Source organism: Tyto alba, unplaced genomic scaffold, assembly GCF_018691265.1.
Source record: "Tyto alba isolate M040663 unplaced genomic scaffold, T.alba_DEE_v4.0 Super-Scaffold_43, whole genome shotgun sequence".
Taxonomy (NCBI): Eukaryota; Metazoa; Chordata; class Aves; order Strigiformes; family Tytonidae; genus Tyto; species Tyto alba.
Window position 1 is genome coordinate 814632 of NW_024881319.1, and position 13447 is coordinate 828078.

General features: G+C 41.9%; 1 protein-coding gene across 1 annotated transcript in view; it reads left to right on the forward strand.

Moving 5' to 3' along the window:
* Positions 1–13447, forward strand: part of LOC116963458 (ATPase MORC2-like) — a 41443-nt gene that overhangs the window by 17038 nt on the left and 10958 nt on the right. The window contains exons 8-14 of the mRNA XM_042805010.1: positions 1417–1496; positions 6130–6212; positions 7118–7203; positions 10499–10639; positions 11160–11314; positions 11440–11568; positions 12924–13029. Coding sequence (XP_042660944.1) covers positions 1417–1496; positions 6130–6212; positions 7118–7203; positions 10499–10639; positions 11160–11314; positions 11440–11568; positions 12924–13029 — 780 coding nt within the window. The remainder of the gene's footprint in view (positions 1–1416; positions 1497–6129; positions 6213–7117; positions 7204–10498; positions 10640–11159; positions 11315–11439; positions 11569–12923; positions 13030–13447) is intronic.

The following is a 13447-nucleotide window of genomic DNA, read 5'->3' on the forward strand; positions in this document are numbered from 1 at the left end:
ACACGTTGAAAGCAGTCTGGTTTTCAGAATGTGTTCTCTTTCACGGCCCCGGGTAGCTTTAATTGCTCTTAAGTAGATTTGAGGAGATGGTGCCACCATAAACCTGACTCTGCATCTCCTAACATGGTTACTGGGTGATTTCAGGAAGAGGTAGCACCTGCTTTTTCCTCAGTGGGGAGATCCTTGTGAACAGCGGAGAATTAGTTAAGTAAATGCAGAAATGTGTTTAAGTGTACTGTGCTTGTGGTGTGAGTTTTCTGGATTTGAAAACGGGTTTTCTGTTGATCAGACTATTTCTGACATCAGTATTGACGTCCATGTGTGCTCACCCACAGAAATGTACCTAAATGAAATTTTTCATCTGTGCAAGGTGATTTCTTATGGATCCTGATGGATTATCTGCCATTTGGGGGGATCTTGTCTCTCACTGGGATCTAAATGTGGCTCCTCCTACATTAATAAATCGGTCAATCAAGTCTTATGTGCTTCTGTGTTTCTGCCTCTCTGTAAAAACAGCATTTCTAGTGGCTTTTGCTTTGGCTAAATGCTGGAGAGGTTTGGTTTGTTTTTTTTTTTTTCATAAAAAGTTGTATGGGATGGGAATTTCTTCTTGATACATCCAAAACCTCGTTGTCTTAAGGCAGTTTGTGTTGCTTTTGGCTCTGATCATCCTTCTTGGTGTCATCTCCTCTTCCCCAATTACATGCCTTTTCACAGAGGTGATGCATACTCACAAGCTTCTGCCTTTACACGCCTGCCTCTTTCATTCTGCAGTCGTCAATCAGATTGTGATCTGCATTTGGCATGTTATGATACAGGGAAGATGAAACAAGCCACTGCAACTCAAGCACAATTTCCAAAGATGTGAGTCAGATGTGTAGCATGCAGAAATGTCCTGAAACTTCAGAGCTGAAACTTTAAGCTCTGTTCAAGCTCATTCTCTGCAGAGAGTAGCTCTGCCACTTACAGGCTTTCAGGTAGCCCTGCATGGAGATGGGTACTGTCAGACTGTAGCTGTGGACAGCTGCTTGCAGGAGAAAGGAAGGGTTATTTATCTGTAATGGGAGGTTTTTGAGAAGCCTTCCGTATATATTCACTCTTTCTTTCTGCTTCTGAATAAGTTATTCCTCTAAACCTTGGGATTTCCTCCAGGAATATGGATATATTTCTACCCCAATGGCTAATGCAGAAGGGGGGTGTTGTTGTTGCAGCTACTACTAAAGCATCTCTAACTTAAAAATTTTTTGCCTAACTGCATCCAAAAATGCCCAGTTCCTGATATGTAAACCTCCTTCTCCGTTTACTGAATCTGTTGAGTAGAGTAGCATGTGGAGATCTTATTCTTTCATACAGTGATGAAATCTTGGTATGACCTTACTGCTGAGTTTGCTGATTAATAAGTTTTGATCATCACAGGATGTACAAATATACTTCAAATCGTTTCAAGACCCGTGCAGAACAAGAGGTGAAGAAAGCAGAGCACATGGCAAGGATAGGTGAGTCTTTGAGGTATGCATGCATTCTGATTTTGCTGTAGCGAAGAAAAGGAGTGAAAGAGGCTGCCTTGCTGGATATGACCTGAAATTGCTTGCTTATGTGATCATTATGGTTGCTCAGGAAGTTAGTTATTACAGAAACTAAGCATGACCCAGACTGACTTCCATGCAATGGAAGAAATGTACATTGTTTCCTAAGACCACTTCCTCTGGGGAATACCTACAGAATAACCCTTGGAGTCACAGCTGTCTGCCCTTGCTCCATCTGAAGCCTGGCTAAGGTGTTGCCCTGTTACCCCACAGTTCTGGTCTCACCTTTTGCACATCATCAGCTTTTGGTTCTGTTTGCCTTCTGCTCCTTCCCTGTTGAGGCAGTTGTTCAAAAAATAAATTTTTATTCTGTCACTTGATGTAAAGTGATTGGTCTGGATATACAAAGGAGTCCTGGTTTGTTTCTTAGGGTTTTTTTCCCTTCATGATATACCTTTTGTCCATCTACTTTTCCCTTCCTGTTATGTCCTGTAGTCCTCAAGAAAAGCCCAATTTGACATTATAAAAATTGAATAAGCATATAAATGTAGCATATAACTTAATTAAATTTGCACAGATTTAACACACAAAGCAGTCTCCCTAACCCCTGATGGGGAAATGCTGTAGTTAAGGAGGAATCTTGGAAGTTGTAAGACATGTTGATCTCTATCTTCTAATCATTTCATAAATCAACTTTATAAATCAATCAGAGGTATGTGTCCTTTCTCCCTGTGTAAGAGCTGCCCTAGGCATGTGTGTATATGTGTGTGCAGATCAATACAGAAGTGATGGTGCCACATTCAGCCTGTGAAGAGTCATTAAGGACAATGTGATTTTGACTTTGCCCAAAGCAAAGCAGCAAAATTAAATTGTGTAAATTTCTGTCTTCCCCGTTCCTTCTTTATGAAGTACAACCTAACAAGATAGACTTGAAACTATATAGTATAAGCAGACTTTATCCTGTGCCTCAAGCCTCATGAATTAATTTATTTTTTAGATTGAGTCTTATAGCCAAAGCAGGTGTTCAGCACACACTTCCAATGCCTTTCAAGAAGGAGCAAATAGTATAATTTAGAGAGGTTCCTTTCTTGTAGCAGTCCATGAGGCTTTCATGATGTTTAAAAGATGAGCTTTAGTGTCCTGACACTGAAAAATACTGCCATTCGGTGTCCCAATGCTAAGAACAAATACCATTGGCATGGAAATGTAAACTCATTTTCATCACCAAAGCTCTGGTGGTGAAGCGGGTGATGAGCAAAGAGCTTTGTACTGGGGGTGAAAACTCACAGCAGACCTCAGACTGTTTTCTCCAAGATTTAATCATGTGAAGCCTCCAGGACTAAAACATGCTTGTTGCATTAATCTCGGCTTCAGTGGGACAGATCTCATTTATTTTCTTCTACAAAAATGAATTTAATCTGTAACAACCGAGTTCTTTTTTTCTGCTGTTGATAGAAAAGATTAACTTCTTATCATCTCCAGCATATGTTTTCTCTTGAGGATGCACACTGATCTTAGGAGGGCTCTTTACCAGGGAATGATTTGCAGATTTCTCTTTCAAAACTAGGGCTGCATTGTGTGAAATGGTGGGTCTCAGCTGAGCTAACTGCAGTTCCAGTATGCTGTGGCTGCCTGCTAGAGATGTGTTGGAATCCATCACACTGTAGAACTCTATTGAGGGATTGATGAGTCTCTGCAGGTAGCGTATGAGCTTTTTGAACCAAAACTTATGATAACTGAAAAATAGCTATAGAGGAGGAAGGAAATTTTTTTTAAAAAAAGAAAAATTAAAAAAGATGTACGGTCAGCTCTGACTGTTGGTGTTAATGGCTTTGGCATATCTAAAGAGTCATGGCTCAGGAGTGAAGATTTACATATATTTAAGATGAGGAAAAGGAACTCTTCATTCCCTGGGAATTGACTTCCTGACACATACAATAAGCATCCAGATCCCTAAACAAGTAAATGCACCCAGGAAAGAAGTACCGTTCTTGAGCAAGGTAACTGTGAGAGACCATCAGCTGCTTTCTGTATATTTCTGAACCAGCACTGAATACTGCAGTATTGTCATTGCCTGGTTTCAGGAAATCCTCTCAGAAAGTTTGAAAAGCAAACAAACAGAAAGGGTGAGGAGTTACATGGATGTCCAGTACTGAAAGTCATTAACAGCTGTGTTCTGCACTGGGTATTAGTCTGGAGTATTTTAGTGTGTCCAGTGATTCGCTTGGCAGTACCATGGGTATGCCATGCCTATTGTCCCCTGGGAGGATGTGAATATGGATTCTAGCTGCTGTATGCTCATTTTCCTGCCTAGGGGGATGCATTTTTGCCCATTAGGGCCTCAACCCTCAGACTTGTAACTGAGTCATTCCCTGTCAGCCATACCTTCTCATTTGTCATTGCATTAGTGGATCAGGTTTGACCTGTGCCCTTATGGGTTACTGCTATGTTCTTCCCCCCAGGTACAGTTGCATTTAGCTCACCAGCTTCTACCATAGAAGCTTTCAGTTAAATGGACCAAGCATTTTAATCAGTCTCCAAACTCCTGTGTTTTCACATTTACCCAAGCTGTCTTGATGAAGTCAGTTGCACAGTGCAGTTCTGCTATAACTTGCTTGGTAAGATGCAGTGAACCTCAGTGTGCTTCTGTGGGAATTAGTGGAACAAAACTCAAATGTAACACTACATAGAAGGGAATTATGTACATTTCTGCAAGTAATGCTGACCGTGGCACTGAGGACAGTGGATACTGGTTATCAAACACTGGCTACAGTATGTGGATTCCTTCTGGCTGGCAACTGAGTGCTGCTTTTTGGACAGGTGCTTGCTAATCTCTAGGAGCCAGTGGCTATTCTGCCATCTTCTTGCTTACCTCATCTTCCATTAATCTTGGGCAAGATTGTTCCTCCACTGTTGTGTTTCCTTGTTTTGGGTGTCTCACAGCCACAATGAGCCACAGTAAGTCAGTTCCTTATCCACTGAGTGCTCCATCCATCACATCCATGTCTCTCCAATTTAGAGACGAGGATGCCATGTGAGACAGTGTCAGATGCTTTGCACAAGCTCAGGTAGATGATGCCAGTTGCTCTTCCCTTATCCATTAACTCTGTAACTCCATCGTAGAAGGCCACCAAATTTTTCAGGCACAATTTACCCCTAGTGAAGCCATGTTAGCTGTCACTAATCGCTTCCTGATTTTCCATGTGCCCTAGCATAGTTTCCAGGAGGATCCACTCCATGATCTTGCTGGGCACAGAGGTGACACTGACTGGCCTGTGGTTCCCCAGGTCTTAATTTTTTCCCTTTTTAATAATGGAGTTATGTTTCCCATTTTCTAGTCAGTGGGAACTTGCCATGACTTCTCAGATGTGATGGATAGTGGCACAGATCGTGACACAAATCATGTCTGTGGCTGCCAGCACAAGCCAGTCTTCTAACCTGTGCTTTATTGTTTCTTCTAGTCATCTTGCATGTAAACATTTCTGTTTTGTACTTTATTTATACCAGTCTATTTCTGTTAGAAATGTCTACACTTCACAAACACTGCAGTATCACTCCATCCTCTTTCAAAAATGCCCATGCTTGGAAGCTCGGGAGCATTGTGGCAAGGTCAGTCCTGCATCCACAGCACATGTGCCTGAGTTGGGTGCTTACAGGTGGCAGCTGCAGCTCCAACTTTCCTTGCCTAAGGAGGGCTTTACTTGCCAGTCCACATTTACCCCTGTGGACCTCATAGCCAGTGGGACAGAGGAAGATTAGTTACTCAACGAGTTCTGGTACATCTGTGAGCAGAACAGACCTCTGACCTGAAAGGGAGCATGAGAGGGTTGTAACCAATGTGCTTTTGGATGGAGAGCATGCAGATGCAAGGTACGCAGTGCTAATTTACCAAAGCACCTTGTGTCTCAATTTTAGGAAGGGATCTCCTTGCTGAAAATGAAATTTATTGAATGAATCTTAAGCGATATGAAGGTACATCTATTGCCAGGCAGTCTTGTTGGTAGTATAGGAGAGAAGTGAAAAGGGGGATTTCTTTTAAGTGGTATAATATGTGTGCAAAGATCAGGTGTAGTGGTAAGTTTTCAGAACACTGTGTCCTGTTTTGTGTGTAGTACAGCTTCGACTTTTTCCAGGCAAAATTTAGCAATTGTCAAAGATAAAAGCATTTATGAGACTAGACCTTTCCCTCCATCTCTGCAAGAAAATTACCTCTTCAAGGTAATTTCAAGGCTCCTTTTCAAGCCTGAACTCAGACTTCATTTTGTGAGAGCCTTTCTCTGCCTTCACACTTCTGGGCAGAACAGGCAGGGTCACTTGCATCCACTTCCACTTCCTTACTAACTTCCTCATGGATCTTTCCTTTAAACATGCCTTTGCAAATTTTAGCACTGCTATTATGCTGGTGTTGACTGCGACCTCTGAACAAGTTTAAGATGATATGTTGGTGGTGCCCTCTCATATGTAAGGTTTTATTTTGTACCTGTTTGTGTTACCTGCGTACATGTCAGACCAGCAAAGGCTCGTGTCTGGTCTCAGGTGAATGCCTTACAATACGCTGTCTGTACTGAATGGTTGACATCATCCTTTTCCCTGTGTGTTTCAGCGGAGGAGAAGGCTCGTGAAGCAGAGAGTAAAGCCCGTGCCCTTGAGCTGCGCCTCGGAGGGGATCTCACGCGGGAGTCCAGGGTGAGCCTTGTGCTTTGGCAGCACATCACATTTGAGGCACTGGGGGACAGTTCAGAGCGCTGGCTCTGGGGCAGCGCTGGCCAGTCAGCACCCAGTGGTAGCACCTGGTCACGCAGCTGGCAACTTCAGTTGGCGGTGAGTCGCCAGTGCTGTTCAGGCAGCTCTGTGGTCTCGTCACCACCGGACTTTCTTCAACATCTACATGTGATCTCCAGCCCAAGTGGGAAGCATGCTGACGTTCCCCTGCCCACAATCTCCCCTTTATCCTGAGTGGGAAAGCAGCTCCTGGCCACAAGGCACTTTGTTTGATGTCAGCCTCTGCAGAAGAGGCCAGGGGAGTGCGAGGTATTTGAACAGAAGTAAAATTGGGTGCTTTTTGGCTGTTCCCCCCTGCCCCGCCTGTGCAGCTGGCTCCAAAGCATTTGGGCAGGGGCTTTTGGAGGAGCTGTTTGCTTCTTCCCAGTGGGGCTGTGGCTCTTGACAGGGGCAAGGCTGAGACCCAGCCTGCCGCTGGGTGAGAGGAGGGCTTGTGTGTTCGCCAGGTGAGTCAGCAAGTGACACCAGCTTAAAATCACTGTAATTCCTAGTGGCATCTAATGGAAACAACAGTATCTAAGAACCCTGGCTGTTTCTCTGTGGCTCAATTACCCTCTGATTTCAATTCCCTTAGACATTCAGTTACATCTAGACATTTTCTTCCAAACAACTGTGTAGCTGCTTAAACAACCCAGCAGCAAGTGCTGCCCGAAATGTAAAGATGTGTTGATTGTCACTCTGCACTGTTCATGAATTCTTTACGTTTAAAACATTTCTGAGGTATCCTTGAAGGGGGAAGAAAATCATAGAAATGAGTTGATTTAATGAATTTCACAGCAGCAGTTTTACTGTGCGATGCCTGTTTGCAGGTGATGCTACGTCAAGTCCAGAACTCTGCGATAACCATGCGCCGGGAGGCTGATGTCAAGAAAAGGATCAAGGATGCAAAGCAGCGATGAGTGCAAGGTGGTTCAGAGCTGTGATTTTCTCAAGCTGTTCACTCCATGTGCTCAGATGTCTCTCCTACTTTGCTTCTGTGGTAGAGGGAGCAGTTCAGCACAAAGTTTAAATATCTGTGAGTGTCCTGTATGCCCTGGCTGTTAAACCAAGGGGACTGAGTTTGTTAGTCTGGTTGCTTCTGCTATTCCCTGCATACTTGCTGCTGATAGACATATTTAGATTTGACTTGTCTTCTGTAGATGTTTCCCTGGTTCTCACATCAGCTGTTTTCACTCTTTTGCTTTTTCATCTGCCGGTAAGATTCAGGAAGGCAAACAAATGTTAGCAAGTTACAGTGAAATGTCTTTTAGAGTTGTAGATGTTTTCTAAAAACTTGATGAGTTCTGTTATAGTCAGTGGTATGAAATCCCAAGACATTGTTCTAACTTACATCTGGTTGCAGTTCACTTTGCTAATGATATACTCACAGGAATATTTCACTCTTCATGTATAGTTTTTTTGCAAATTTGTCATATGCATTTCATAAATGAAGTCGTAACCAGAAACCAATGCTCTTAAAACAAATGCAGAGTCTGAGAAAGTTAGGGATTTATATATACCAAGTCTCCGTTCCCACCTAGTTGTTTTGCATGCTAGTTTACATGGTTGCTTAGGTCAGATCTATATCAGACTTGTTGCCAGAGATAGATCTAACACATCTTAAGATGCTATAAATAAAGAAATAAATAGAGCTTTAATTTTAAAGTGCTCGACCTGTGATCTGAAGAATGCAGAAACTCTTGGGAGAAGCCGTTTTCTTCAGCTTCCATGAACAGCTTGTCTTTTAATTATTGGTTTTGATTACATTAGTGCACAAAGTAAAATTTTGTGAATGGTCTTCTGGCCTTCCTGGCAATGGGCAAAATACTTTTGCTTTTTAAAAAGCTGAACAACAAGCAAAGAACTTGGACAATACAAGTTTGTTTGAAAATGGCTTCTTCATGTTCTTTATTGATGAGTTGGAAATGAGATATTCCAAGTTTTCTTCAGCAGTTCTTTCTGCTTGAATCTAAGAAGGTTTGTAGGCCACAAAATGGAAACCAGCTGGTTTGGAAGAATGCCTCAACTGTAGAGATGTCAAAAGGTTATCTTTAGTCAGGTTTGAAATATGTGATGACAAGGAAAATATATGTATGTGACAGCTAACCAACAGGAGAGGAAAAGGCCTTTTGTCTAGATTTCTGTACCAACTTGGCCATGTGTTCTTCCAGGCGAGAGCTGCTAGGTGCTCTGCCAGCTCTGTCCAGGCACATGACGTTCCCTGTGTCCCTGCATTCATCACTAGTGATCAGAGACAGTTCAGTGGGTCAGGCTTTTCCATACTTTTGTACTTTATCCAGAAAACAGAAGAAATTCCTGAAAAAATGTGTATATAATATGAAACCTTCTTGATTGAAAGAATTTCTGTAGCCTCTCAGAAAACTGTTGAGTTATAGAGAATGTCTTAGGACAGTTTTCTGCTCTTTCTCTGGTGCTGGCTGCATCAATGAAAGAAATGCTTTCTGGTTTTCAAAGCCTGTGTACAGTCAGGTTATAAATCCAGCAGATAGGGCAGATAATAAACTCCTGGGCTTTTGGCCCACCCCTTAATTTTAAATGGTTTGGATGATAATTTGTCTTCCTGTCCTCTCTGATAAAAATGAGATGCCCTTCCTGTTTTGTAGGTGAACGCATGTTGTTACTTGAAATTTAAGGGTCTACGTCTGTTTCCAGAAGTTAGAAAAAGAAAATCCCTGTGGTGGGTGTTTTGCCACACCTACTCATGCTCTCAAATTACAGTTGTCCACCTGGATGAGCTGAGACCAAAAGGGTAACATTCTAGCCCAGTTTCTATGCTGGAAATATTCAAAACACCTCTTGGCAAAGGTTTAGGTTTAAAATTACTGAAAGCTGCTGTTCCAGGTATTTTCCTAGTAACTTATTTTATATTCATCTGTTTTAAAGGAACATGTGTTACAGGGTACCTGTACATCTGTGTAGGGAAGAGGATGGCTTTAAACAGAAAATTAACAAGAAATTAATCCATTTCAGGGATTTATTTTGAGATGTTTGACCATTAAGATACAATATGTAAGTCTATCTGTAGATGATTATTGTTAAGTGCTCATGCATGCACAGCTCAAGTTCCTTTAATATCTGATATTAGTAGAGAGTCAACAGATCATTTTAAAGTAATCACTGTCTTCAACTAATCACTTAAGAAGTTAAGTTCCTAATTGAGATAAAACACATACGTGCTAAGAATTTAATGGGAGTGGGGGAGAAATAAGGGAAGTCAGAAATTAGACGGGTGGGTAGGACAGTGGTATAGACTATGCCTTGCAATAGTTAAAAGTTTGGACCTCACATTTGATGATATCTTCAGCCTGAAACAGGATCCTCATTATGAAAAATCCTCAGCATGGATTTCATGGAAGCTGTGGAAACTACTTAATTACTTAATTTAGTCTGTTAAAGAGCAATAGCTCTGTTTGTGAGGCATGGGGATTTTGTTTGATTTATAACACAGAGAGATCTAAATTTCTTGAGGCTTTCTACATTGCAGTAGATACAATTCATGATAATCAAAGATTCAGATTCAGAAATCCCTATGTGCTCATAAACATACTTGAGGCAAGCTTTTGTTGAAGTCATCTGCTGCATAGATAAAGCAGAAATTGTGCAAATTGCTATCCTGTCATTTCCAGAAGAAAAAGCTCTGCTTGGGCCGTATATCTTCCAGCTTTTGAACTTAGAGTAATAGCAATGTAAAACTTGTAATTACAAGAACTTTCCCAGAATTGGAGTATCAAAACTGTAGTTTTCTATCAAAATCTTAATTTTCATGCTTGATCTAGCATAGAGATCTACATCTGGAAAATACAAACCAAAATAGCATTGGAGAGGACCAGTCTGTACCTAACAATGCTTTCATAAAACTAGTTAACTGTAATTTTTTTTGAACAAGCATATCTGAAGTAAAAGCCAGAATCCATTCCTGAAGAAGAACACATATCCAAATGAGTAACTAAATTATCTGAACAGATACTGTCCAGCCTAAACTGGTGTCTGTAACAAAGTTTTTTATTTAGTTCATGTTTAATTGTCATGCACCTTCAACAAACGCTTCATGTTTTTTAGAAATAACAGACTACAGGACAGGTGTTAGTAAACCCATAATGTTCAATGGTGCTGGATTTCCATACCCTCTGTCTAATGACAGTGAATACTTCTATTTTCAACATCTCTGAGACTGTTTCATTATCTTACAGGGCACTGAAGGAACCCAAAGAACTAAATTTTATCTTTGGTGTTAATATTGAGCAGCGAGAATTGGATGGCATGTTCATTTATAACTGCAATCGACTGATAAAGATGTATGAGAAGGTGGGCCCACAGCTGAAGGGTGGCATGTGAGTTCCTGGACATTTTTCAGCAATCTTTTTGCTTAAGTCTGGCATGTTCCTACATGTAACTTAGGCTGTGCAATAACCTTATTCTGAATTAATCATTCTTCATGAGCGTGAGGCTTACTCATTTTTTCAGCCTTTAGTTTGGATTCTGACAAATAAATTATGTTTAATATTACCAAATGTTTCCCCGGTTTCTTGACAGAGACTTCTCTCTACAGAGATTTTGGTTATACCTGCAGCAGTATAAGGCTTTTGTGCTCATTGCTGGCATTTGGGGCTGATGTATACTGGTAGCAATACTGCCTCATTCTAGGAACAGGGAGAATAGGTCTTGAAAAAAAAAGAAGAGATATTTGAGTTCACCTTGCTTTTTGCATACTGGCTCAAGTCTGATTTAGAAAGCTGATAAATTAAAATTAGTACTGCTGCAGGAATGGGTGGGTGATTGAGTGTAACCTGCTATCTTCAATATTGTTTCTCTGAACAATGACCTAGGAGTGACTGTGTGTCCCTCTTCCAGGGCATGTGGTGGAGTGGTAGGCGTGGTGGATGTGCCCTATTTGGTCCTGGAGCCAACCCATAATAAACAAGACTTTGCTGATGCCAAAGAGTATCGACACTTGCTAAAGGCCATGGGAGAACATTTGGCTCAGTATTGGAAGGATGTTGCTATAGGTAATGAAGCTGCACAATTACCAGGGCCTGGAAGAGGAAACTTTGGTGGCTGCAAGGCAGCTAAGGGCGGGGAGGGCAGCCAAGAATGCAGGTGCATATTGAGCAGGGGCTTGTTTGTCTTCCAGCCCAGAGAGGCATCATCAAGTTCTGGGATGAATTTGGTTATTTGTCAGCAAACTGGAACCAGCCTCCATCTAGTGAACTGTGCTACAAACGCCGGAGAGCCATGGAGATCCCTACCACAATTCAGTGTGGTGCGTCTGACCAGGCTGTGATTAGGATGCTGGTCCTCCCTGGGGAAGGGGGGGAGGGACTCCTGGCTGCTGTTGGGGAACAGCTAAATGGGTAGGAGATTTGAGATGAGCTTCACTATTGTTATCCCTTTCTAGAGCTTGTCTCCCTCTGTGAGTTGCCTTTGTCTGCACTTGATGGTGCACTTAGACATCTTGGTGTAAGGTTCCTTTCCTGCACGGTTTAAACTGTGATTTCTTCAGGTGCCCTTACAGAACACTCAGATGTGGCCAGTAGCAGTGTAGAGAATAGACTTAAAAATACCATATGAACTGTAACTGGCCAAAGCCTCCCATCCCAATGCTAGAATAAGATCTGAAACTTTCCTGTAGGCACTGAAAAGTGGCCAAGTAATTTGTATCCTGATGCACTGTCCTGCTAATTGATACTTGGTGGGAGCACAGAAGGGAACCTTTTACAGTCGGCTTTCAAATTTAATGCAAGTTCTCTTCTGTACACCTCTAAACAGGTCTGGCTAAGCCCTTACTAGGGTAAGGGGAATCTCAACATAACCACTTTGTTTCTTAGTAGAGGGATTCCAAACTCTCTTGACCTAATTTTCCCCACAGGACTTAGGGATAAGGATGTTGCAAGGAATGTGAGTCCAGTCTTGTGGAATTATTTTGTTAGGCTCTCATGCCTTGACAGTTTTCTCAGTCCTTTCCAAGTTCCTCCCAAAGAGGAGGGGCTTTCCTGTCATTCTTCTTGTCCTCTGATCTAAGGAAGTTTGTATTTTTGTGGCAAAACTTGATTTTTTTACAAATTTTTATTTATTATTATTAGCTGTTGGTCTCCTGGTAGGCCAGCAATGCTCTGGAAACCAAATCTGTCTTCTGGTTGATCTAAAATTTACTAGATTATTACAAAGTTGTTTTGTTTTTTTTTTTTTTTTTTAGTGGATAAGTCTCTGACTTGTTCTGTGTTGATATCAGTAAGAAACAGCCTGACTTCTGAGATGAGCAGTGATTTCAAGACTGGCTCTTCAGTTTGATTTGTATGTGCTGTCGTTTCAGCAGTGAGTGTGAAATCCTCTAGTATTGATTGATCCCAGGCTTCATCAGATTATTGTTATGGATGCCTTGTACAAGATTTGAGGTCTTCCTCTAAGCATTTTGTGAGCACAAAGCAAATGTATTCAGTGTATCCTGTGGCTGTCTCATTTTGGGGTTTTTTTGGCCCCTAGTCTTATTGTCATTGGATACACTTTGGAAAGTGGTGTGGTCCTTGGGTGTTAAATGGGCTTGAGAAGTGCTATGGAAAAAGGTGATTTTGTGGCTCAGGCTGTGTATTTCTGACATGCAAAGTATTTGTTGAACAGATATATGTCTGAAGTGGCGGACTCTCCCATTCCAGCTGAGTTCAGTGGAGAAGAACTACCCTGATAGCTGGATATGCTCTATGAACCCTGATCCTGAACAAGACAGGTAAGAATTGATTAATATAAAGAAGTTTCTGCAGTGTGCCTTATCTGCACATGTTTGGTTTTTTTCCTGGTCATCTGTTCTTTGAGAACAGTTGGAGGGGTAGGCAGTAATTCTGTACCTTTAAGCTGTGCTCACAGTCTATAAAAAAGTAGTGATGATGTATGTGTTTGGAGCTGATGTGTTGGTTGGCATTTGTGCAACGTGCATATTGCAGAATACACCCTCAGCAAGTTTGTAGATGATACCAAACTGGGAGGAGTGGCTGGTATGCCAGAGAGTCATGCATCCATCCAGAGGGACCTGAACAGGCTGGAGAAATGGGGCAACAGGAACCTCACGAGGTTCAACCAGGAGACGAGCAGAGTCCTGCCTCTGGGGAGGAACGGCCCCGGGTGCCCGTGTATGCTATTCCACATAG